Below are 27784 nucleotides of genomic sequence, written 5' to 3' on the forward strand. Positions count from 1 at the left end.
TTATGCTTCTTGGTTTTAGGTTCTTTTTTTTTCCCCCTCACCTCAACAGAATTTCCAAGCTGTAGTTACTGTTTGTGTTCATCCAATTATCTCAGTCTGAAGCTCAGGGTCAAAATGTGTGAGATCCTAAGAATGAATCTTCATTCCCCCCCACTCTCCCCAAAAAAAGATGTGACAGTTTCCTCACCAGGGCTCACTAGCAGGAAATGCCACAGGTAGGTATTAGATTTTATTGGAAGCTGTGGTTACAAAGAGTTACGCTGACAATATAATTATAGCTCCAAGATCTATCATCTGGACAGCAATAGCCTCAGCTGCTGAAACTGGGCCATTATTCTGAGCAGGAGATGAAAGGGAAGCTTGCTCTTTCTCACCTCAGAATGGGGGTCAGATAGTGAGAACACTCAATCACAATCATTTGGGGAATCTACAACTATGTGTGCTTCCCATCTAGAGTCATTAAAAATGACCTGACACATTGGCAGGTCAATTCATACCCCCAGTCTGTTTCTATCTTTCCATAGTGGGGTAGGGCTCTGGGGAGGTAGGGTTCCAGGACACACTGGTGAGGTTGTCTGCCCAGGAAAGTCATGGTGGTGTCATGGTAACATCTGCAACTTGTTGGCTTAGCGTAAAACTTCATTCTTATTTTCTGCCAACTCTCTGTGCCTCTGTAAGAATCATCTGCCACTACCAAATAAAACTGATTCTGATGTTTCTGACCAAGTATCCAAAAAGAGAAGAAACAAATAGATAATCTTTTCTTGGTAAAGGAAATATCTTTTTTAGTTGCATTTCACACCAGCCCTTTTGTAGCAGAGCTGGTCAGCTTCAATTTTATCTTTTATTGATTTAATTATGAACGACAAGTCTGTTGGATAAGAGGGGTACAATTCCACACAATTCCCACTACCAGAGTTCTGCCTCCCATCCCCTCCATTGGAAGTTTTCCTATTTTTAAAGGGTTTTGTATATCTTTACTTTATTTACTGGACAGAGACAGCCAGAAATTGTGAGGGAAGGGTGATGGAGAGGGAGAGACAGAGAGACATCTGTAACACTGCTTCACCACTTGCAAAGCATTCCCCCTGCAGGTGGGGACTGGGGGCTCAAACCTGGGTCCTTGTGCACTGTAACAGGAAGCTTTCCTATTCTTTAACTCCTCTGGGAATACGGGCTGCAGAAGGTGGTATATTTTCTTCTGTAATTGCTTCTCCACTGGATATGGGCATTGGCTGGTCAATCCATACTCCCAGCCTGTTTCTGTCTTTCCCTACTGGGCATGGCTCTGGAGAGGTAGAACTCCCACCTTCTGCACCCTATAAAGAATTTTGGTCCATTTTCCCAGAGGGAAAAAGAATAGGGAACCTTCAACGGAGGGGATGGGATATGGAATTCTGGTGGTGGGAATTGTATGGAATTGTACCACTCTTATCGCATAATCTTGTCAATCATTATTAAATCAATAATAAAATAAAATAAAATATCCTGGCCCAAAGTTGAGAAATAAGGAAAGAAAAGGGAAACGCAAAGTGGAATTTGAATTGGGTTGGTGTATTGTACCAAAGCAAAGGACTCTGCCTCTCCAGTCCAGGTGTACAATGTCGGAGGAGGACCCAGGCTGGGGGTGAGAGAGCTTTGCAGAAAACTGAAAAATTGTATGCATGTATCAAAAACTACATTTACTGTAGACCCTTAATCCCATCAGTTAAAAAGAAAAAATAAAGAAAATAACTCTTCAGACTGAAGGCATATAAAAATGCCATGACACATATGCACATATGCACACACACAGTGAAACACACAACACACGCACACACATACATGTACACATACATGCACAAGAAAGATCAGGGGGAGTATCTCCTCTGGTCCATCCCCTCTGCAAAAGCATACCACCTACAAGGCCAGCCTCTCTAGCCTCTTCAGGTTGGAGAAGCCTGCTGGACTCTGTGTCCTGCTGAGTTCCCTCTTATAGAGGTCAAATTGGAGTCAAGTTCAGAATGTGTACGACTCAGGAGAATGTCAAGGTGCATGTATAGCAGGTGAGGCAAAGCTACCAGGCTTATGGAAGGGAAGAAAGCCTGGGGAGCTACAAAAAGGAGAGGCAACCTCAGCCTCAGCCACACAGGGAGAAGCTAGAAAAGAAAACACAGGGATTCAGAGGGAAAGAAACACTCATTCCAGATAGGAGTTGCTTCTTCTCTGACTATGAACACACAGGACTCAGAAGACAGTCAAGGACTGTAGCACCTCAGACATGACTCTGCAACCCTCAGAGGGAAGTGAGTGAGATTAGAGGCTAGACAGGGGAACACATGATGATGGGACAGGTGTGGTCACACAGTGGTATAAGGACTTGAGGTCGCTTGAAAGACATACATCCTTGGGGAAGCTCCCACAGAGGAAACTTGAACTTAGCATCGATTTGGTTTTTCAACCATCTGGATGGAGACACAAAGAAAGCACATATAGAGACAGAGAAGATTCTCACAGGATAGAAGAGGCTGAGTATCTGTAGGGGTGACAGGGAAGCCAGAGGATGGGGAAGGCAGAGAGGCCTTGAGGTCCCCATGCTCTGAACTAGGGGCACAGGATGGGACCCACCTTCTAAAATCCTGACTTTCTCAGCTCACATGGCTGTACCCAAAGCAATAGAACCAGAAATAAGGTGGAAACTGGGGGTCCCAAGAGACCTGCAACAGGGTGGGGCGGTGCACTGGAAGTCTATAGGATGAGACTCTGAATGTGTTCTATTCTTTTCTCTTACCTTTTTTATATTAGACAAGATAGAGAGAAATTGAGATGGGGAGAGGGAAATAGAGAGAGAAAAAGAGAGACACCTGCAAAGCTGCTTCACCACTTATAAAGTACCCCCCTCCAGCTGGAGAGTAGAGGCTTGAACCCAGGTATATATGTACTCAACTGGGTGCATCAATGCCCAGCCCCCCTTTTTTCCTTTAATTTTTTTCTATTTGGAGTATTAATGGCTTACAATCAATAGTAAATACAGTTGTTGGTACATGTGTAAAATTTTCCAGTTTCCAGCAAAACACCCACAGTCTAGCTCCTCCTCCACCATCACACATCAGGACCTGAAACCACCACCCCCACACTGCCCTCCTGCCCCACGCCTGAGTCCTCTACTTTGGTGCAGTTCACCAAATCTAGTCCAAGTTCTGATTTGTGTTTCCCTTTCTGTTCTTACTTCTCCACTTCTGTCCATAAGTGAGATCATCCCATATCCACCTTTCTCTTTCTGGCTTATCTCACTTCACATGATTCCTTTAAGCTCCATTCAAGATGAGGTGAAGAAGGTGAATTCATCATCCTTGTTAATGAGTAGTATTCCATTGCATATATATATACCACAACTTTCTACAAAAAACTTCTGGGTGTATTCTTAAGATGGAAGATGGGAGGTAAGGATGAACTAACTACAAGTGTAGGAAAACAGAGGAATTCCTTCAGGATTGCCTGAGACAGAGAAGAACTTTGAGGGGACTGAGTACTCTGTCCCTCGTGGCTCCTTAGTTCCCCATAGCACTTAAAATCCACTCACTCAAAGCCAACTAGAAATCAAAGTGCAGGCACTGAGCTCTTGTGAATCAAAGAAGCTCAAAAGAAACAGAACACCAGGAAGATACATGCGTTTCATGGAAACCTTAGGTATACAGGTTTGTATTTTGAAAGGAATCCCTTCTACCTCTTTTGCCTATAAACATCATTTTTTTTTTCAGCCACAAGTTTAACCCTGTGCATTCCTTTCACTTTAAGAAGTATGGTTCAACCCCTGTGGAGAGTAGTCTGAAGAACCCTCACAAGGCTAGAAATGGACCTATGCCCCTGCAATTTCTCTCCTGGGTATATATTCTAAGAACCAAACACACCCATCCCAAAAGATCTGTGTATACCTACATTCATAGAAGCACAATTTGTAATAGCCAAAACCTGGAAGCAATCCAGGTGTACAGTAACAGGTGAGTGGCTGAGTAAGTTGTGGTCTATATACACAATGGAATACTACTTAGCTATTAAAAATGGTGAATTCACCTTCTTCACCTCATCTTGGATGGAGCTTGAACGAATCATGTTAAGTGAGATCAGTCAGAAAGAGAAGGTTGAATATGGGAGATCTCATTCATGGGCAGAAGTTGGAGAAATAACAGGAAGGGGAAAACACAAAGCAGAACTTGGACTGGAGTGGGTGTATTGTACCAAAGTAAAAGACTCTGAGGCAGGGAGGCAGGATGAGACTCTGGTATACAAGCCCTGCACTCTAACAATGGGCTATCAACTGACCCTTGGGAGGTGTCAGATTCCCTACAGAATCAAGGACTCTGGGAAAAATAAAAACCCACTGAAGCTTTAAACACAAACCTCCCTCCTATAGTTTCCAGACTTGCATGAGGGACTCTGTAATATGAAAGCTTGCAGCACTACTTTCAATAAGCAAACAGAATCACAAAGATACCAGAATAGCTTTTCTAAACTCCATTTCAGGTTCCTTTTTCTTTCCATCTCGGGGAAGAAGTTTGACACACAAGACATGGCATTGAAAGTGGAAACCCAATTGGCCAAAATAGGAACATTTTGTTCTGAGTGACACACCCTTCAGGGACACAGTGTGGTGACACCAAAAGAACACAGAGGTCTCATCATATGACATCCCAGTACCTTTGCAAGTGAAGAGATAGCTAACCCCATGAGGGTACCGACGTCACGCCCAAGGACACAGAAGTCCCAGGTTCAAGCCCTGGCATCACCTAGAGCAGATCTGCGCAGTGTTTTCTCCCACCTCCCTCACTCCCCCCATCTCATTCTTCTTTCATGATATCTCTCAAAATAAAAAGATATATCTTTTAATAAAGACCCCAAATGAAAAGGGGCCAAGGGAACAAAAGACCGTCTGCACAATGTTTATAGGATCAGAGAGAGAACTGGGAAGTAACAAGGCAGTGAATCAGTTTTATCAAGTGCCAGCCAGGAATTACCTACTGTGTGTGATGCCAGGCCATCTCTTCTCCCCGTGCTGCCCTTGGGAAGGACCATTACACACCCAGTGAACCCAGAGGAGGTGGGCTCTGACGGCCCACAAAGTCACATGTCCTAAAATCAGCCTGGATTCAAACACAAAGTCAAGAGTCTCCTTCCTCATAGAAGATCCTACAACCTTCCAAAAAAATAAATCATTGAGTAGCCACAGCATAGCAAACTGTAAGCTAGTACGATTCAAAATGAAGGAGGAAAAGAAAGATGAGAAGAAGAAGGGGGAGGAAGTACAGAGGAGGAGGAGGAGGAGGAGGAGGAGGAGGGTGGCACAACCCCATGTATGTGACAGCTGGCACCAGGTCAAATGCTCATCTGTCATTCACAGTGACAAGAAATCATGCAAGATGAGGCAGGCATTCTAGGGGACTGCTCCACTCCAGACACTCAACTTTCCAGAGGCTAACGATTTTATAATGCTGATTGTCAAATGCCTGCCAGAGGTACAAGTTATGCTTTCCAAATTGATTTATAACAAAAATTAGTCCTACATTACAAACATGTGGCTTAGCCCACGGGACGTGTTTTCCTGCTCTCAATTTGTAAAAAAAAAAAAAAAAAAAAAAAAAGTCAGCAAAAGGTACACATTTCCAGACCAAGCCTACAGAGTGCCAGCAAGGTTTATGGTCTGTGTGAAAATACTGACCCCTTGTGGCAAAACTGACTCCACACACATGGAGGACATTTGTAAATAATATTCAGTCCACCTATAAGACAGGATTTTTTCTTTATTTTTTCCCCACTTTATTGGAGGGGTTTGGGGTAGTGATTTGCAGTCCAGTTGTTGATACATGCAAGACACTCCTCCTACCTAGGTCTTTTCCCATCATCCTGCACCAGGACCTCAGATCCTCTTAATCCCATCCCCTCCCTCCTTTGCCAGAGTCCTTTGCTTGGTGCAATACACCATAACCAGTAAATTGTTGAGTAGGGAGGGATGGAGTGAGGGAGATGGGAGTGGAGAGATATTACAAGGGCAGTAAGGAGAATATACGGTGAAATTTGGACCAGGTAAGGCAGGATTCTTTTTTTAGGGGGAGGCTAATGGTTTATAGTACAGTCCTTGGGACATGGGCACAATTTCTCAGCTTGCCATGAAAGATGTCTGCAAAACTCACCCCCACCCCAGTTAGGCCCTCCTCCACCATCATGCACCAGGACCTGAATGCCTCTCCAGCACCCTCACCCCTCTCCTTGTCCTCCTTTACCAGAGTCCTTTACTTTGGTCCAATACAACAAACCCAGTCCAAGTTTTCCTTTGTGTTTCACTTTCTGTTCTTGTTTCTTAATTTCTGTCCATGAGTGAGATCATCCCATATTCATCCTTCACCTTCTGGCTTATTTCATTTAAGGCAAGATTCTCAATTGGTAGCTGCAGGATGGACATAAATTCAGGGTCTTGGGGTCAGGCTGTGGCACACTGGGTTAAGCATACATGGTACAAATTGAAAGGACCCACACAAGGATCCCAGTTTAAGCCCCTGGCTCCCCACCTATAGGGGAGTCACTTCACAAGTGGTGAAGCAGGTCTGCAAGTGTCTGTCTTTCTCTCTCCCTCTTTATCTTCCCCTTCCCTCTCCATTTCTCTCTGTCCTAACAACAACAACAAAAATGGCCACAGGAACAGTAGATTCGTAGTGCTGACTCTGAGCCCCAGTGATAACTCTGGAGGCAGAAAGGAAGGAAGGAAGGAAGGAAGGAAGGAAGGAAGGAAGGAAGGAAGGAAGGGAGGGAGGGAGGGAGGGAGGGAGGGAGGGAAGGAAAGGAAAGGAAAGGAAAGGAAGGAAAGGAAGGAAGGAAGGAAGGAAGGAAGGAAGGAAGGAAGGGAGGGAGGGAGGGAGGGAGGGAGGGAAGGAAAGGAAAGGAAAGGAAAGGAAAGGAAGGAAAGGAAGGAAGGAAGGAAGGAAGGAAGGAAGGAAGGAAGGAAGGAAGGAAAGAAGAAAAACAGGGTCTATACAAGGGCATTTTCTGCATTACTGTGACAAGGACAGTGACCCTTGCTGCACAGGGGTTTGGGGAGGATGAAGGTGCGTCAACACAGGGCAGGTGCAGGTCAGAACAAGTAGCTACTGTACCTCTAGTATCATGAGCCACTGTTATTTGATTAAATATTAGCCTGCACATATTACCAAACACAAGGACCTGGTGTTCAGATCCCCACACCCCTACCTGCAGTGGAACTGCTTCACAAGTGATAAAGCAGGTCTGCAGGTATCTATCTTTCTCTCTCTCTAAAACACCCCCCTCAATTTCTCTTTGTCCTAGTGAAAATCTGAAAAAAAGGGAGAGATGGTTGTGGATTTGTAGTACTGGTAGTAAGCCCCAGTTATAATGCTGGTGGAGAAAACAAAACAAACAGACAAAAACTAGCCTTCAATCCCACAGAACTTCAACCCCACCTATTTGTTATTTCTTTCAATAGTTTTTTCAGGGTACATGGAATATTAGATGGTTTTTTTTTTACCCAGTAATTGGTAAGGAAAATTGAGGCTGATGAAATATAAGCCTTACTAGATAGTGAGAAAATGAGTATTTCAACATATTCTCAGTTGATGTGTGTTTGTCCTGTGGCAAAGAAAATATGACTGTGTCTCTGGTTATGGCAGATGAAGCCTAGCTTAATATTACAAGTGCATAAAAGACTTTTTAAAAACTATTTATTTATTTAGTCTCTTTTTTTGCCCTTGTTGTTTTATTGTTGTAGTTATTGTTGTTGTTGTTATTGATGTCATCATTGTTGGATAGGACAGAGAGAAATGGAGAGAGGAGGGGAAGACAGAGTGGGAGAGAAAGACAGACACCTGAAGACCTGTTTCACTGCTTGTGAAGCAACTCCCCTGCAGGTGGGGAGGCGGGGGCTCAAACTGGGATCCTTACACCAGTCCTTTCATTTTGTGCCACTTGCGCTTAACCCACTGTGCTATTCCCGACTTCCATAAAAGACTTTAAAAAAAAAAAAACATAGCAGGACAACAATGAGATACCAATTCACTCCTGTGAAAATGTCATACATCCAAAAGAACAGCAACAACAAATGCTGGAGAGGTTGTGGAGACAAAGGAACCCTCCTGCACTGATGGTGGGAATGTCAATTGGTCCAGCCCCCATGGAAAGCAGTTTGGAGAACCCTCAAAAGGCTAGAAATGGACCTTAATTTTGACCCAATAATTCCTCTCCTGGGGATGTATCCTAAGGAGTCAAGCACACCCATCCAACAAGATATGTGTACATCTATGTTCATAGCAGCACAATTTATAATAGCTAAAACCTGGAAGCAACTCAGGTGTCCAACAACAGATAAGTGGCCGAGTAAGTTGTGGTCTATATACACAATGGAGTACTACTTAGCTATTAAAAATGGTGAATTCACCTTCTTCACTTCATCTTGAATGGAGCTTGAAAGAATCATGTTATCCAGTGAGATAAGCCAGAAAGAGAAGGATGAACATGGGGTGGTCTCACTCATGGCAGAAGTTGAGAAATTAGAACAGAAAGGCGACACAAAGCAGAACTTGGACTGGGGTTGGTGTGTTACACTAAAGCAAAGGATTCTGGAGAGAGAGAGAGAGAGAGAGAGAGAGAGAGAGAGAGAGAGAGAGAGAGAGGAGCTTTCAGGTCCTGGTGCATGATGGTGGAGGAGGACCTAGGCTGGGGGGTGAGAGTGCTTCCAGAAAAGTGAGAATTTTTACACATGTACCAACAACTGCATTTACTATCTACTATAAATCAATACCTCCCTCTCCACAGTAAAAAAAAAAACACTAAAATATATTTATATACCTTTCCCATATTTGGGAGTTACTCTCTTCCCTGATCCAGTTTTCTGGTCCTTTTTCCAGCCATGCCATCATCTCCCCAGACAATAAATTGGATCCACTTGCATATCAAATGTCAGGCTCAGGAAAAAAAGAAAACTAGTATAGTCGTGGGCCCTCTGGAATATAACTAAAATAGACCTACTAACTATCTACAAAACAGAGGACCCCCCCCAATTCTTCATTTGCACTACTCCAGCCTTTAGGTTCATGATTAGCCAACAATTTGTTTGGCTTTATATGTTAACTCTTCTTTCAGCTACCAAGTTCCAGATGCTAGCATGATGCCAGTGGGACTTCCCTGGGCTGACTGCCCCACCAATGTGTCCTGAAGCTCTGCTTCCCAAGAGCCCCACTCCACTAGGGAAAGAGAGTGACAGACTGGGAGTATGAATCAACCTGCCAACACCCATGTTTAGTGGGGAAGCAATTACAGAAGCCAGACCTTCCACCTTCTGCACCCCATGATGTCCCTTCGTCTATACTCTCAGAGGGATAAAGAATGGGAAAGCTATCAGGGAAGGGATGTATGGAGTTCTGGTAGTGGGAACTGTGTAGAGTTGTACCCCTCTTATCCTATGGTTTTTGTCAGTGTTTCCTTTTTATAAATAAAAATTTAAAAAATAATAATAAAAACACCACCACCACCCCCCAAAAAAACATTGCATGGGTTATTAAGGCCTAAATTTGGGTTGAGACTGAAATGGGCACAGTAATTATTTCTACTGATGCTGCCTGGATGAAAGGACAGTCTTTCATTCTCACCACATGTTAAACTCAACTTTAATCTGGAACATCTGAATTCACCAGCAAGGTTTGGTTATTTTAAGAGCTGAGATCTGACTTTTACAGAATATTAAAGTACAGACGCAACGTAGAGAGAAATGCCATTAAGTTCAGGGCATTACACTCTTGTCTTAAAGAGATGGATGAGAAATTGGGAACATCTTGACACAGCTACTGCAGATAAGCAAACCAGGTCACTGCCAAGGGACACACAGCAACACATTCTTAGATTAAAAGCATTAACTTGGCTACTTAAAAGCCAGAAGGAAATTTAATTTGGCTCTTCTGGTTACATAATAAGGGCTTGTTTTACTGATTTGTTTATGTGGTCAACTTTCTCCACATGATAAACCAAGCTACATCTGGAACCAAATATACTGACAAAAGTAGATTAAAAATTTGATTACTGAGGGTTGGGTGGTGGTAAACCTGGCTGAGTACATGTTACAATGCACAAGAAGCCGAGTTTGAATCCTTGGTCCCTGCCTTCAGAGAAAAAGCTTTGCAAGTGGTGAAGTAGTACTGTAGGTGTGTCCCTTTATAGCTCCCCCTTCTTTTGATTTCTGCTGTCTCTATCCAATGAATAAATAAAGATAAAAAATAAAGATAAAAAAAAACTTGATTACCCATGGACCTGGGTTCAAGTCCTAGGTTCCCACCTGCGGGGTGAGGGGATACCTTCTAGTGGTGAAGCCATGCTGCAAGTCTCTCCCTCTCTTTCCCCTTCCCTCTCAAGTCCTCTGTTTCTATCAACAATAGAAGGAAGGAAAGGAGGGAGCGAGGGAGGGGAGGAGGGAGGATGGATGGAAGGAAGGATGGAAGGAAGGAAGGAAGGTGCCAAAAGTGGTAGATTTGTCATGCAGGCTCTGAACCTGAGTGATAACCCTGGTGGGAAAAAAAAATAAAGGAAAAAAACCCCACAAAATAAAAAAATAAAAACTTGAGATAGAGCTAAAAAAACCTTTCAGTAAAAAAATACACATTGTGGGAGTCCGGGCGGTAGCGCAGCAGGTTAAGCGCACGTGGTGCCAAGTGCAAGGACCGGTGTAAGGATCCCGGTTCTAGCCCCCGGCTCCCCACCTGCAAGGGAGTCGCTTCACAAGCGGTGAGGCAAGTCTGAAGGTGTCTAACTTTCTCTCCCCCCTCTGTCTTCCCCTCCTCTCTCCATTCCCTCTTTCCTATCTAACAATGACGACATCAATAACAACAACAATAATAGCTACAACAATACAAAACAACAAGGGCAACAAAAGGGAAAATAAATAAATAAAAAATAGACATTGTATGGTGACTTACACTGACTGTATGGTTGTGAAATTATACCACTGATATTTTGCAAAACTCCTGTTAAATAACTAATTTATAAAAGGGAAAACATGTTGAGCCAAGCAAATAAAAACCAGCAATATTTCAGCTTCCTTGAAAGACTGCTGATAGCTAGATTTATAATGTGTCTAGGACACTCATCACCACACAGCCACACTTACATTTTGTGAATGGAAGGTAACTAGACTACTTATATTAATCACTTCACAATAATTACGCATATACCCGTCCTGCCATATACCAAAAGCTGATACAATACAATATATCAATTATATCTCAAAAAGATTCTAAACAACACAGGTTATCTTTGCAGCTCTTTAGCCCATGTCAGCAAGTTAATAAAATGAGCAGCTGTGAAACACAAAATTACAACTAGAGAATACTTGAAACTATAAGCAAAGACATCCAATTGATTATTTTGACCATTTGTAATTATCTAGAAATAACTTATACATTTTCAATAATTGTTTAAAATATTCCTTTGTGTACATTATACAATATGGTTTAATTTTTCACATATATTATCTAAAATGGGGCTTTTTTTTTTCAAGATTGCTGCTCAGCTCTGGCTTATGGTGATGTTGAGATTGAACCTGGGACCTTTGATGCCTAAGGCTTGAAAGGCTTTTTGCATAACCATGATGCTGTTTCCCTAGCCCCTTAAGTGGATTTTTTTTTTCCCTCCTCCAGGGTTATTGCTGGGCTCGATGAATCCACTGCTCCTGGAGGCCATTTTTTCCCCCTTTTGTTGCCCTTGTTGTAGCTTCGTTGTGGCTATTATTATTGCCCTTGTTGACGCAATTCATTGTTGGATAGGACAGAGAGAAATGGAGAGAGGAGGGGAAGACAGAGAAGGGGAGAGAAAGATAGACACCTGCAGACCTGCTTCACCGCCTGTGAAGCAACTCCCCTGCAGGTGGGGAGCCGGGGGCTCGAACCGGGATCCTTACGCCGGTCCCTGCGCTTTGCGCCACATGCGCTTAACCCACTGCGCCACCGCCCGACCCCCTGGATTTTTTTAAAGCATATGTTTCCATTGCATTTATTCCTTGAGGAGATATGTCTCCTTACAGCTTTGAAAAAATGCCCATGATCAGTGAGTATAATTGCTATTTGATACAGCTTAATAGTGTTTATTTTTATTTGAAAAGATTTAATTATTTATTTATGAGAAAGAGAGAATGAGAAAGAGAGAGAGAGAATACCAGAACACTACTCATCTTTGACATATGGTGCATATCAGGGATAAATGTCCTGTGTTCTAATAGGCTGAACTACCTCCCCGGTGTGTGTGTGTGTGTGTGTGTGTGTGTGTGTGTGTGTGTGTGTATTTCTCAGGCAACTAAAAATTGAGAAGTATAAAATAAAACAAGACTAGAAAGCAAACTAAGGTAACCAGGTAACCCATAACCCCATTCTTCTGGAAGGCTGTACAAAGCAGAAGTTCAACCAAATAAGTAGAAGCCACAGGATGCCAGTACTCACATTCAGGCCCTGGCCCAGGGACCTGGAAGTGTCTTCTTCACTGTCCACAGGTGACAGACTTGGCTGCTCCACCTGGAACACAAGCAGGTGCCCAGGTCATCTCTGAGGGAAATTCAAGTTCAACCCAGAACAGTCATCTTAGCAATGAACAAAGTAAAGAGAGAGAGAGAGAGAGAGAGAGAGAGAGAGAGGAGAAAGAGAGAGAGAGAGATTCAAGTCTGACCATCTCCACACCAGCAGAATCTGCACTGCTAAGAGGATTTATTCCCTTGCCATGTCCCTCAGCTGGGGTATGGATCAACCTGCCAACACCCATGTCCAGCAGAGAAGCGATTACAGAAGCCAGAACTTCCATTTTCTGCACCCCAAAAAATGTTAGTCCATACTCCCAGAGTGTTAAATGACAGGGGAAGATGACCAGACGTCTCTGTACCCCAATTCCACCAGCACCTGAAGTATTTGTCAGCAAGAATCTTATTTTTTTAACATTTTATTTATTTACTTATTTTGGATAGAGACACAGAGAATTTGAGAAGGGAGGAGAAGGCAGAGAGGGAAAGAGAGAGATAGATGGCTGCAGCATTGCTTCTTTGAACCTGGGTTCTTGCAAACTGTAATGTGTGCACTCAACCAGGTGTGCCACCACCCAGCCCGGTATCTTGTTTTTATCCCATCACTGAAAGGGAGATGAATTTGAAAAACACCACAGGAAGCCAGACACTATTTATTTTATCTGAGAGAGAAGAGGAAGGAAGAACACTTGGAAATAATAATAGGCAGCTGGAACATAGGAAAAAATGGGCAAGATAATAATTTCACACACATACATACACACACACACACACACACACACACACACACACACACACACACACACACAGAAAGTCAACTGATATCTGTTACCTTGGAAGAACCACTACAGTTTCCAATGAAGGGGATGGGGACACAGAACTTTGGTGGTGGGAATTGTGGGGGAATTATACCCTTATTATAATTTTGTAAATCAATGTTAAATCACTAATAAAAATAATTGTTTAACAAATCCCTATTTGGGAATCCATGGCTCACAAGGAGACGTTCCCTTCTTCTTTATCCCTCAAAGTATCTCCTTAGTTTTGAAAATGGGTAGTATTCAGTTTGCTGAAACTGGTGAAGCTATAGAGCTAGTTCAGAAAGCCAATTAATTGGCTAGGTATTTTGCTTGTTTGTTTTCACTATCCTAAAGGCTTTATTTCCAGGCTGAATTTTTCAGATAGAGGAAAGGAGGAGGGAGTCGGGCGGTAGTGCAGAGGGTTAAGTGCATGTGGCACAAAGCGCAAGGACTGGCAGAAGGATCCCAGTTCAAACCCCTGGCTCCCCACCTGCAGGGGAATCACTTCACAGGCAGTGAAGCATGTCTATCTTTCTCTCCCCTCTCTGTCTTCCCCTCCTCTCTCCATTTCTCTCTGTCTTATCCAACAACAACGACATCAGTAACAACAATAACTACAACAATAAAACAAGGGAAATACAAGGGAATAAATAAATAAATAAATAAATAAATATAAAAAGGGGGGAAGAGAGAGAGAGCGAGAGAGACCACAGCACCAAAGCTCCCTCCTGTGGTGAGGATCTGGCATGAACCGTGGTGGTGCATATAGCAGACCCAAGTGAGCTATCTTGTCAGCCTAATTCACAAGTTATATATATATATATAATTTACTTTTTGGATAGAGATAAGAGGGAACTTGAGAGGGGAGAGAGAAGGAAAAGTGATGTCAGCAGCACGGCTTTACAGCTCGTGAAGTTTCCCCCCTGCGGGTGAGGAACAGAGGCTTGAACCTGTTCCAGGATCACTGTAACATGTGAATTCTACCACACATGGCACTTCACAGTCCCTTAATTCAATAGATTTTTAGGGGGTTTCTAGTTTTAAATTCAGTGAACTATTGAATTGCTCATTGATTGGTTATATTCAGAAATACTCCACCAAATATCTCAATTCATTGTTTAAAAGAAAGCTTTGCATGAAAGAGGCATAGGCTCCTAAGCTGAATATGGGCCCCAGATCACATCAAATCGATGGGGTTGCAATCAACAGTATTTATACACTTTTTCCATATTTGGGAGAGACTCTCTTCCCTCTCTTCCCAGCTTTCTGGTCCTTCTTTCAGTCAAGACATCATCTCCGCAGACAATAATTAGGATCCACCTGCATATCAGATTTCAGGCTTAGACAAAAAAAAAAAAAAAGAAAGAAAGAAAAACTGGTATAGCCACTGGCCCTTTGGAATATAATTAAAATATGCCTACTAGCTATCTACAAAATGGAGACCCTCTCCTCCCAACTCTTCATCTGCACTATTCCAGTCTTTAGGTCCATGATTGGTCAACTATTTGTTTGGTTTTGTATATTAACTCTCTTTTCAACCACCAGGTTCCAGATGCTAGCATGATGCTGACCAGACTTCCCTGGACTGACAACCCTACCAATGTGTTCTGGAGCTCCACATCTCCAGAGCCCTTCCCCACTAGGGAAAGAGAAAGACAGGCTGGGAGTATGGATTGACCAGTCAATGCCCATGTTCACCAGGGAAGCAATTACAGAAGCTAAACCTTCAACCTTCGGCATCCCACAATGACCTCGGGTACATACTCCCAGAGGGTTAAAGAATAGGAAAGCTATCAGGGGAGGGGGTGGGGTACAGAGTTCTGGTGGTGGGAATTGTGTGAAATTTTACCCCTCTTATCCTATGGTTTAGTCAGTGTTTCCTTTTAATAAATAAAAAAAAATTTAAAAAAGAAAGAGGGGTAGGGAAGAGGAAGGAGAAGATAAAGGAAAAAAAGAGTGGTGAGGGAGAAGGAAATCATCTGAAAGTGAGTCATAGGGCCAGATGAAAGGTAAAACATCAGCTCTCCCCACTGGCCCAATACTATGACTTGAAATTATTCTGGAACACCATACCCACTCCTGGCAGTTAATTTTTTCCTTTTTTATTTTTTTGATAGGCACAGAAAGAGTTTGAGAAAGAAGGGAGAGTCAGAGGGAGAAAGAGAGATACCTGCAGCACTGCTTTACCACTCATGAAGCTTCCCCCTGCAGTTGGGGACCGGGGGGACTTGAGCCTGGGTCCTGGTGCATGGCAATGTGTACACTCTACCAGGTGCACCACCGCCTTAGCCCCAGTATCAATTCTTTCACTCCTCATCAACCTAGAGGACAGGCACGGAGCTTCAAGCTCCACTCAGCCAGGAGTTACACACACATCAGAAGGAGAGCACAGTCCAGGCTCCAGTGGTGAGTAAAACACCATCACTCCAGAGAACCACCTCAGTGATCAAGCATGGGAGCAGGAGCTGAGGCTTTAGCACACAGAGATCAGCCATCCAGCCATCTTATCTTTTCTGAAGGAGCCAACATTCCTAAATGTACTCAGAAAAATCCCAGGAGAAGTTGAGTACACCCATCTAAAAAAAAATCTTTTTTTCAGAGTGAGAAACACACTGGTACATTTAAATCATTACCTTACTATTGCTTCTTTTATGAACTCTGAAGAACTCCAGAAATTTTTTCTTCTCTTTATCTGTCTCATCATTGCCAAGTGATGCTTTTCTAAAGGTTTCTGAGAAGGGGGAAAAAAGTACCGGGTTATTTTTTCAGGAGACAGAAGAATTGTTTTTTTTTTTTTTTTAATTTAATCCTCAATACTTGTATTCTTCTAAACTCCAAAACTGTCAACTATTTCTTTTAAAGCATTATGAACCTCTTCAAAGCCTTAAGTTCTGCTGATGAAATCATTAAAGGTTCTTATAATCAGGGTGGGGGTATAACATAATGGTCATGCAAAGAGATTTTCATGACTGAGGCTCTCAAGTCCCAGGTTCAGTCCCCCACACTGCCATAAGCCAGAGCTGAGCAGTGCTCTGGTAAAAGAAAAAAAAAGAATGAAAAAAAAAGGTTCTTATAATCTTCTAGTGATATTATTGGTATTTTTCTCTGGGGGTGTAGCTGTCTCCTATACAGTATAAATATTGCTTTAATGTAGAAGTTCTAGAGCAATCCTTGGAAAAATAAAGGGAACCATTTGTGTAATTTTTCTTTTTCTGACATCTGCAATAAAAAGGAACCAGTTGAAATAAATTGTAAGAATAGGTTTTGAAGTCACAGAGGTGGCTCGGTGGGTACAGGGCTCAGGTCTTGAATGTGCTCAACTTTGCAGTGAACCTGTTTCCTGTTTGAAATTCTGAAGCTCTAAAGCCTTCCATTTTTCTCTTTCAGGGTATTGTCTTCAAGGTTTCAGGGCTCTTTCATGTTCTAAATGGGGTGCTGATACCAGTCTGGTCAGTCTTAGTTCCCAGAGCAGGGAACTTTACAGTCAGCTAACAGGTAGGAAAATGACTGATCTTTCAGTGGAAGTAAGGGGAAATCTCCAAGTCCGTCTTGCAAAGAGCAGAATGCAGCCAGCTGCAAGTAGGCCAGTGAGGTGTGAATCCACCAAAACCCACCCAGGAACAAAATGTGAGATGGCAAAACTTGTGGTCCAGAATCTGCCAAAGCAACTAAATTCAGGAAAGAACTAAGCTATAAGTAAATGTCACCTGGCTTACTGATGGGTATGGAAACCCACCTGTCAACAACCACAGGTGAAGCAGGATAGGAAATGAGAGACCGGTGGCCAAGGGTAGACCCCTGCGTCATTATAATGTCACTGTAATAAATTACATTGAGACACAGTGAGGTTTTTACCATCCCCTGACCCCCGTGGGTTTTTCTGTATGCATTATGGGTATGCACAAGCACAGAACACTACTGATTATATAAACCCTGACTTCTCAAACAGTGATATAATCTCAAACTTTTACTTTAAAACACATTCAGTGCTGCAATTCGGGGTCCATCTCTCTTTTTAAATTTTTTTTCGATATTTATTTATTTCCTTTTGTTGCCCTTTTTAATTGTTGTAGTTGTTGTTGTTGTCATTGTTGTTGGATAGGACAGAGAGAAGTGGAGAGAGGAGGGGAAGGTAGAGAGGGGGAGAGAAAGCCAGACACCTGCAGATCTGCTTCACCACCTCTGAAGTGACTCCCCTGCAGGTGGGGAGCCAGGGAATAGAACCCAGATCCTTAAGCTGATCCTTGCGCTTTGTGCCATGTGCGCTTAACCTGCTGCGCTACCATCCGACTCCTGTCCATCTCATTTCTGAGGATTGAATCCTCTCATTCTATAAGAGTAATTTTGCTTAAACTGCAATAAATGTCTCTCCTTCAGCTTCTGTGTGCCAATCTTCATTTCTTTGCTGATTATCACAAGGACTAAAAGAGCTGTGGATTCCCAAACTGTTCCACCCAGTACCAGGAACATGGCACCTGAATGAGAAATGAAACTCTCAGACCTGCCCATGACACTATCTGGAAGCTCTAGCCCAGCACTAGAGACCTGATGCTGAAAGAGGTCAGGGCACTCAGATGAGACTGACAAAAACTGCCCCACTGCTGTAAGTCTCACTGTCCTCATCTGCACATCAAGGCTGATTCAAACAAATGTGCATAACCATAACTGCTGACTGCTATGACTCATGGATGTTCTAACACTCCAGAGATTACTCCAGGCTCTACCATTCTCACTCAGTTCCTCTTCCAATAGGTAGTAACCAGGCAAGAGGAGGGAAGTTTTCAGTTTTCCTGAAGGGCAGAAAACAAATCACCCACACCAGTATCAGTGGCTGGGATGCTAGTCTACTAAGAGGAAAGACATGGGCAAGGATCTTACAAAGTCTGCCACCAAGAGATCATCCCAGGGAGCCAAGCAGTAGCACAGCAGGTTAAGCGTACATGATTCCAGCCCCTGGCTCCCCACCAGTAAGGACCAGCTGCACAAGTGGTGAAGCAGGTCTGCAGGTGTCTATCTTTCTCTTCCCCTTTCTGTCTTCCCCTCCTCTCTTCATTTACTCTGTCCTATCCAACAACAACATAATCAAAACAATAATACTAATAACCATAACAATGATAAAAAACAAGGGCAACAAAAAAGGGAAAAATAGCTTCCAGGAGCAGTGGATTCATGGTGCAGGCACCGAGCCCCAGCACTAACCCTGGAGGCAAAGAGGGGGGGGGAGGAGAGAGAGAGAGAGAGAGAAGAGGGGAGGGGAGGGGAGGGGGAGAGGAGGGGAGGGGAGGGGAGGGGAGGGAAGTGGAGGGGAGAGGAGAGGAGAGGAGAGGAGAGGAGAGGAGAGGAGAGGAGAGGAGAGGAGAGGAGAGGAGAGGAGATGTATCAGCCCAAAGAAAGCAAACATCATTTCATTTACCTTCTAGGATTTCAGACTTCAGTGACAAGCAGACAGAAAAGGAAATGCATTTGATTCACTGGCATTTGTTAACCACCACGTTGTCTACCCAACAAATCCAAGATCATTCGTTAAGAGGCTTGGTGTTTAGTAATGAGGGTCAGAGCACCTGGTCACAAGCCAGGCTGGTCAGCACCTCCCCATCACACATCCAATCAGTGACCAGCTCAGTCAGGGCACATGGTCCATGCCTACATATGCATACACAGGGCTTTCAGAGTTAATCACACCAACACTCTGTTAGGCAAAGAGCTGCAAACGGCAAGAGAAACTTGAGCAGAGTAAGACTGTAAACACACTGCAGCATGCACCAATGCACCAGTGCATGCACTTACACCCTGTGCTTTCTCTGGATCTTCCTGGTTTGCCCAGGGATGCCCTAAAGTGCTCCTGTCACAGCACATGGCAAAGAAACACCAGAGAGAGCATGTTGCTGGCACACAGGCTGTCACTCCAACTCCAGGTATAGCAAATGGGGTCAGGAAACTATCAGAAGCACAGTCTCTTGCTTCTCTTACTGACCATCGAGGTCTTTCATGACCCCTGCAGAACTGAGGGTGCACGATGGGCCTGGGCTGGTGATGCTTCTACCCAGGCCCATTTGCCACAGCTATAGAGGGAGCAGGGCCCAGGACTCTTGTGAACTGAGTCTGAAGTACTGGTTTAGTTTTAATGATGAGGCTTTGGCATTCTGGGACTGACAGGAGCCTCCTGTGAAGTCCGTGAGATGGGGTAGTACTGCAGAAAGAAGGGCTAGAAGATTTGGCCTCCTTGTAGGATTCATATAATCACAGACATCCTCAGGTACCCCAGTTCAAAGTCAGTCGGGTGATTGTTACATGCAGACAGACCATGAGAGACATTTGGGACAGGGCTCCAAGGTGCTACACATATTATAAATTGAATATAAGCCTTGTTCTTATATACTCAACATATGTTTAGAGGGGCTTATGCTTAATCCATTTAGGTTATATGCTGTTCTGGAGCACTAAAAACAAGTGATTCAGGGGCTGGGTGGTGGTACACCCAATGAAGACCCCACTCCTCACCTGCAGGGAGGATGCTTCATGAGTGGTGAAGCAGGTCTGCAGGTATCTTTCTCTCTTCCTTTTTCTTTAAAATTTTTTTTTGTTTTCTTTATTTATGTGATACAGACATCCAGAAATAGAGAGGGGAGGAAGAGATAGAGCTCTGCTTCACCATTCATGAAGCTCCCCCAGCGCAGGTGGGGACCAGAGGCTTGAACCTGGGTCCCTATGCACTGTAACATATGCGTTTAGTCAGGTGTGCCATCACCCCATCCCTTCCCCCATCTCTATGTCCCCCTCATTTCTCAATTTCTCTCTGTCCTATCCAATGAAAATGAGGGGAGGGGGAATGACCACCAGGAGTGGTGGATTTGTAGTGCCGGCACCAAGACTCAGTGATAGCCCTGGTAGCAATAAAGAGAGAAAGAAAAAAAATGAATTCAAGGTGGGCAGAGGGAGGGAGATGTATATGCTTTTAAGAGTCACTGGTCTTGTCAGTGTTTCCATTTTATAAATAAAAATAAAAAAACAGCAAAAAAGAAAAAAGAGTCACTGGTGTTTTCAAATGAAGAAACAAGAGAGATGTTTTGGGACTATGTCAAGGTGACAAGCAAGTGACTGCAAGAGGAAACCCAGGCCAGGGTATCAGAATCTAAGAAGCAAGTTGGTTCAAGTTCCTAATTGGGGGCAGGGGGTCACCACCAGAGACCATATATACCAGGGGAGGGAAGGAACGATTCTGTTACTCTCCACTTGGCCTGAACACACCCCAGGTCAAATCTATGAGGACAGACAAAGCCTTAGTGTATCTGAGTTTTCTGCTCAAGACCGACAGCCATCTGTGACAAAGGAGACGCCTCGTGTTTGTAAAGCCCATCTGCACTGTAAGAGAAGACAGATATCAGGTGAAGAATAAGACCACAGCACTGTCAACCAGGAAGGACACTTGTGGCTGGAGTCTACACTAGTTCTTTCTTATTTACTAGAAACAAAATCTACTGTTAGATATTCTTCACACAGAGACAGAAATATATGTAAAAAGCACATGCTCCTTGCAATTACACTGAACTTTCTGTAGTGTTTTGTGTATATATACGTATTTGTGTGTATACACAATTCATAGGAAATATGAAGCAGTATTGCACCTAGTTGAGCACACAGGTCACCATGCCCAAGGACCTGGGTTCAAGTCCTCAGTCCTCATCTGCAGGAGCAAAGTTGCCTGAGTAGTGAAACAGGGCTGTAGATATTTGTCTCTCTCCCTCTAATATCTTCCCCCTGTCCTCTTAATTTCCCTCTGTCGTCAAAACAAAATAAATACATTTTTTTAAAAAAGTAAATAGAAATCAGAATATATGCAAAGAGTGGACCAAACATTTGCCTACTTAACTATATAGCAGACAAAGGTTCAATTTCACAACCCGTGCTATCCCAAATTCCAGGCAGGGTGAACCTCAAGGACAGGTGAGCACAGGTAATCAGAGGTAAGATGGATGCAATACCTTTTCCAAATGAGTCACTTCTGCTCAGCCCTGAAATTCCAGATTTATAAATCCCACTCCCCTTTTTTCTTTTACAACAGCCTCCTTCATCTCTTCCTGATTAGAAACAGCAAACTTTCACACCAAGACCATTTTCTCTTAGCCAGTTAGGAGGCCAGAAAACCAATCCACAAGCTCCTATACATGCCCCTCTCCCAGATCCTGCACTAAGCTATCCTCTGCAGCCTCAAGAACTGGTGCCATGCACAGAACAGCCCGGAGAGAGCAGTGCTTGCTCACAGTACCTGGGTGTCTCAAGGAAGGCTCCGATTGGGTTTTGGTCAGAAGAACTAGAAAAGGCAATGAGGAGAGAAGGAGAGTAGGTCTCAGAATGGGCAGCAGCCCTGGTCAAGGCCTCAGACTTCCCCAGGACTCTGATGGAGCCCATCTGGGACCAGGCAGCAGGAGCCCAATGGAGGCCCAGTGTGGCCCAGCTGCAGAGTGTCGCCATGGAAGCAGGTGGCAGCAAAGCCTGGGCTTCTCCAAGCTGCCGTGGCCAAGAATTCCTGGGGAAAGGTGGGGAGGACTGGGAGGGCAGACCTCTGCCTAGCAGCCACTCCTGCCAACTTCCCCCACCCACCTCTTTCTCCAGCCGGGTGGGCAGTGGATGGAGGCTAAATGGGGCAGAGGAGGGGGTGCCTCCCATGTGTGATGGAATGTGCTTTTTTTTCCTTAAATGATCAATGGTCAGTCTGACAGAGTGAGAGTATTTAGCAGAGGAGGTAATCAGCTGTTTCACAGTGGACACAATACAGGACAGCCCACATGGTAAGGAGGTTGGATCTGTGGTTGCATCAGGTCCTTCCCCACAGCAGGTGTCACTTCTTCATTTTCTGGGAGACTGTGAGAGTTGGGGGGCTTGGGTGCAGCTCAGCAGTGACTGTAAACACACATCCCAATCTGCACACCCCAGGTGGCTGTACCTGTGTGCTCTGCTTAGAGAAGCCAGCCCAAGACTTGGGAGACTTCTCTGAACAAAGGAACCCAGAGTCCCAGATTGTGGACTTGTTGGGGATCCACCCTTTGTGGGGAGGTTAATTTGGTGAGATGTTTCCAGGTGCCTGGGTCTATATCTATCTTTCAAGATCTATTGACTGACTGACATACAACAGAAATAATTGTTTGCAGAAGCCTTTCTCTTTCACATACTTTAATTTGTTGCAGCATTTATTTATTTACTTATTTATTTATTGCCACCAGAGTTACAACTGAGGCTTGGTACTGGCACTATGAATCCACTGCTACCAGCAGCCATTTTTCCTTTTTTACTTGTTTTTTCCTACAGAGAGAAATTGAGAGAGGAAAGGCAGATAGAGAGGGAGAAAGAGAGGCTTGAACCCTGGTCCTCAAATGTGTGTGTTCAACCAGATACAAAACTGCCTGGCCCTATTTCTTTTTGAGCCTCTTTCTTTTCTTTTTTTCTTCCTTCCTTCCTTTCTTTCTTTCTTTCTTTCTTTCTTTCTTTCTTTCTTTCTTTCTTTCTTTCTTTCTCTGTCTTCCTTCCTTCCTTTCCAAATGAAAGCTCTATTTTTAAAAAGTCAGACAAACCAAATGTAAACAGGGCTTATAGAATCAGACAGGCACACCTGATTCAGCCTGAGTAAGCAGACACTGAGAAATCCTCTTGTAAAAAATATTTAAGAGACAAGATGCATTACTTTTAAAGATCAGATAATTTTTTAAAAAGAACAAGAGCACCCATTTTGCACTCAGCTGAGCTAAAGTAGTCTCTTGGAAGTCAAATGGAAACGGGGATCGATACTCTCCAAGAGATTTGGGGAGGATGGTTGATTCTTTGTGGTCACTGATCTCACAATAAAATTGGCAATAAGACAAAATAGGTTTTCTTACTAGAAGAACCTGAAAAGAGCTGAGGCCATCCTGAACATGTACATATTCAAAAGGCTCAATCTATTCAATATTCGTGGAACAATTAAAAAGGCAAAGATAGTAGCTGAGGTTCATCAAAAGAGAACCCTTTATGAATTACATCTCCATAAAACTAGGGTGAAGGGTTATTATTGTGCTTTGTTCTCACAGCTGTTTTAGGTACAGTCAGTGTCTGATGGGTTAGGGAAACCTGTACCAATAACATGTATCAGTCTTTGCACTAACACTGGTCTCTCAGGTAGTTCGGCTCTCCCAGGGCCCTTATTTCAAAAAACCAGTAAGAGGTCCCTGGCATCCATGGTCAAAAAGACATGAGCTATTCTGAGCAACTAAACTGTACTTTGGTCAGTTTTAGAGAACATCCAAGTGCATGTTGACCACTGCTTTTGATTATGAATAATGTCTGTGACTTGGGAGTAGTTACAGGCACCCTGAAAGGAAAACCAGAAGATGGTTCACATGTGTCTTCTAAGGAATCCTGCCAACTTTTAGCTTCCATATTCTCCTCACTTCTCTTCTTTTATTGATCTCGCCAAAGGTGACTGGAGGAGGGTTATGTTCAGAACTGGGAGCAGGGAAGGGTGGAGGGCATATGATGACAGTCAAGGGGAATGAAAACAAGTCCTCTATCCACATCACCTTTGGTTGGACAAAGCTCAGGTTGCCTGAAAGTCCAGCAAGGCCTCTAGCAGGCACTACAGAGCGCTACCTGGGCAGGTGTGTATGTGTGTGGGGTTCCATCATTCTCTCAGGTGTGCTCACCTCTCTTGTTGTCCCAGGCATAGAGCTCCTTGATGCCCAGCTCGTTCAGGGACTTGGAGAGCTCCAGCTCTTCACCAGCAATGTTGTCCCGGAGCAGGACCACGTGCTCGGGGCTGACCTCACACTTTGCACAGATGGCCGGGAGAATGTTCTGGAGTGGCACCTCAGGGCTCACACGCACAACTGTCTTTTGTGTTCTCAGGTAGTTCACCACCAGAAGCACTGATTTCTGGAAAAAACAGGCCAGACACAAGACTACAAGAACATCTCCCCACAATTCCCAGACTCTTCCACAGATTCATTGGATCGTGAGTGTAAGTAACTCAGCAAATATAAGCGTGTGTTGCATCAAGATGTCTTAGCAACAGACCCCAGATATAGTGATAGTCCCAGCAGGATGTGCCATTCAGCCCAGGTGAGCAGGATGTAACACCACCTAGACTTCTTTAAGTTACACTCTACAGCATTTGCACAGTATCCAGTAAATATGTCGCTAATCGATGCCTCACTGTTATGGGCTATAAGTGACAAGAATAACACCTTTTTTTTTTTTTTTTTTTACCAAAGCACTGCTCAGCTCTGGCTTATGGTGGTGCAGGGGATTGAACCTGGGACTTGATGGAGCCTCAGGCTTGAGAGTCTGTTTGCATAACCATTATGCTATCTACCCCCACCTAGAATAACACCTTATATTCTTTCTTATTAATGAATAAATTCCTAATACATAGAATGAACATTAATGGGGAAATTTCAGTTTGAAATCCAATACATGTATATATACTTTCAAGTATTGCAACCAGAGTTGAACACAGGGCTTTTGTATACATTTTAAAAGAAAAGAAGCTTAGAAGTATTATGAGCATCTCAAGTTAAAGGAAAACCTTTACAGAACATTTAATTCAGTCTAAAAGCCAAAATATGCATGTGAATATCTTGATATTCATGCAACTGCTGTATGAGTAGTGTATATATATTTATATGTACAGCACAGATATAAAGTCAGGGAAATACAACAGACATATGAATACAACTGATATACAATAATGGTCTTATATATCAAAGTTCTCTTCCATCAGCTTTTACTTGACCTTTTCTCATCACTGACATTGTTCTGAGACCTCAGTGAGAGAACACAACAAATATGAATCAAACTACTTTGGTGGAGGGAGTGGTTATTTACACACCATTTGATCTTCTAATTTTTATAAATTGCTGTTAAATCCAAAGCTTATATAATGTTGCAAACCAATGTTACCTCAAAGTGCTAATACACTTAAACTTTCAACTAAAAAAATAAAATTAAATAATGAAAAAGGACAGCTGAGGTATACAGAGAAGTTGGATGAACATGAGGGGAAAATATGGAATCCATGGTCCTTTTTCAGGTATCTCAAGAGAAGGGCCTGTCAAAACTGAGCGCTCAGCTCTCCTGCTTCAAGAGTTAGACCTGAAGACTAGGAAGATCCAAAAATACATAAGCATATGCAGGGCTTCTTTGCTTTGAATTTTACTGAAATGCTAGGGAAATCTCCAAATAACTGATAGCACCCGTTAGCACACACTAACTGCTCAGACCTAAAAATTCCTAAGAAATAGATTATTGAACAAAGTGCCATTTTTATTATTTTTATAAATTTATTTTTTCTTAGTAAAAAGTTGTAGTAGTGCAGTAAACATTTAAGAAATATTTAGTTATTATTGGATGAGGAGAGAGGGTTACACACACCTGCAGCCCTTCTTCACCACTTGTAAAGCTTTCCCCTGCAGGAGGGAAGCTGAGGGCTTGAACCTGGGTCCTTGTGCACTGTAATATATGTGCTCAACCAGGTGTACCACCATCTGGCACCATTTATTTATTTATTTATTTATTTATTTATTTTTTCCAGAGCACTGTTCAGCTCTGGCTTGTGATTGGGGATTGAATCTGGGACTTTGGAGCCTCAGGCATAAAGAGTCTCTCTGCAAAATCATTATGCTATCTACCCCCACCTTACTTTTTATTTGTGATTATAGTAGGTTATAAGACTGTAGAACTACAGTGTATAGTTCTACACCATGGCCACCACTAAAGTGCTATGTCCCCACCCTCCCACCTCCCAAAGATAATCACCATAGTTCTCAAAAAAGAAAGGAAAGAAAAAAAAATTAGGTAAATAAATGAGGTAAATCACACTGCTACTCAGACTTGAGGTGAAATTTTTCATAACTGAGTTTTGTATAAATATATAACAGGCAGCTGGAATTCATTTTAATCACTAACCCAAGGCCTAAAGTAAATCCAAATGAATGACAAGGTGTCCTCCAATTGCAATGTGTAAAAAATTCTGACATCAGTTTTCCAGAAGGGGCATATCCTCCATGGCTCCTTTATTTCTTCTCTCCTAGTAAGCTATTCAAATCTTCTATATATGATCACTGCTTTCTAGGACAGAAAGATCTCCAGAATGGAACTAAAACCCCTAGAATGACTCTAGTAAGGTAGCCTCTGGCTAAATGTAGTTATTTAAGTAAGAATTAATGTCAATCACAATAGCCCTATTCACAGGCTCCATTGCTCCATGTGGATAGTGACTATTGGTTTTAAACTACAGCACTGTTGGACCACTTATCTCTGCAGATGAGTTCTGGACTGTGCTGTTCTAGATTAATTCCTCTTCAGTCGTATATCAAGGTAGAATGCTGGACTAATGAACATGGTAAGTTCTGCAAACTTGTCTCCTAGAATCAGCTTGGGATAGGATCTAATATTTCCTGGTGGGGAAGCAGCAGCCTTATGCACAGGTGCCTTACAAATAGTACTCAGATAAGGAGGACCCCGGCAGCCCCCACTTCTCCACCTCAAGCAGCTCTGGCAGATTTCTTTACACATCCCTAGATGGCAAATGTCACATTTCCACTGACCTCAGGCAGCTTGGATGGAACATTCTTATTCTTCTCATCCAAAACCTTTTCTTTCACGATGACAGTGTGCACATCCAGAGTCCCAACTAAAGTATTTGGCTTAAAACTCAAAGGCTGTTGGTTTTCTGAAGACCAGATCTCCAAGGCATGGTGGGATGGATTCAGGTGGTTCTGAAGGCAAAGTTCAACCAGCAGGTCCATCACTGCATGGCTAGAAAAGGAAATCAGCCAAGGTTATTAGCAATGTCTGCTTTCTCCCTTCTGTCTAATTGTAGAACAAAGGAAGTAGTGACTGGGTGAGCAAGCTGGTAGTGTTAATGAAAAAAGACAGCACAGCTCATTAATCCCTTCTGCATGATTGTACAGCAGTATCTTAACATGCGAAACTAATAAGCAAGAACAACTGGAACACCCACCAGTAGGGGAATATCACAGTAAACTGGATGTGGAAACCATTAGGATTCTAGGGAAAGCTCTGGGGCCACTTGGTGAAGTGTGTCTGTTAGTGGATGGAGACATTTTTCTGGTACATTTTCAATTATCTTGGTCCTCTTGATATGAGAATATGCTGCACAATGAGTAAGTCTTATGGGCCATGTTTTTATTAAACAAAGCTTAAGGACACACTTTGGATATGGTGTTACAGAATCATTTAAAGGCATCTATAGCCAGACCATCCTGAACACAACTGATCTCAGAAGCTAGCAGGGCTGTGCCTGGTTAGTACTTGGATAGTAGAATAGTTTGAAGGCATAGTATTTGGCCAGCTGAGAGCTCAGTGAGTGGGTAATGCTGAACAGGCTTCTCTCATGAAGGAGTCAGCTGCTGAGTGCCAGAGCTTGTCTGTCAGTGGTCAGGCTGTACTGCAGATCGTCCCA

The 27784-nt window shown here is 43.2% G+C and overlaps 1 protein-coding gene across 4 annotated transcripts in view; it reads right to left on the reverse strand.

The window, feature by feature from the left end:
• LOC103118024 (protein cordon-bleu) overlaps positions 1-27139 on the reverse strand; it is a 182805-nt gene extending 155666 nt beyond the window's left edge. For 3 of the 4 annotated variants that reach the window (XR_009544703.1, XM_060171552.1, XM_060171550.1), the window contains exons 1-5: positions 26907-27139; positions 24006-24234; positions 21599-21643; positions 15966-16063; positions 12462-12533 (exon numbers count right to left, since the gene is read on the reverse strand). Coding sequence is in view for 3 of the 4 variants with exons in the window: in XM_060171552.1 (XP_060027535.1) it covers positions 12462-12533; positions 15966-16063; positions 21599-21643; positions 24006-24234; positions 26907-27107 (645 nt within the window). In the remaining variant the exon portion in view is untranslated. The remainder of the gene's footprint in view (positions 1-12461; positions 12534-15965; positions 16064-21598; positions 21644-24005; positions 24235-26906) is intronic. The other variant, XM_060171551.1, reaches the window with a different exon arrangement.
• Between the last annotated feature and the right edge of the window lie 645 nt (positions 27140-27784).

The sequence above is a fragment of the Erinaceus europaeus genome, chromosome 14 (assembly GCF_950295315.1).
Source record: "Erinaceus europaeus chromosome 14, mEriEur2.1, whole genome shotgun sequence".
Lineage (NCBI taxonomy): Eukaryota > Metazoa > Chordata > Mammalia > Eulipotyphla > Erinaceidae > Erinaceus > Erinaceus europaeus.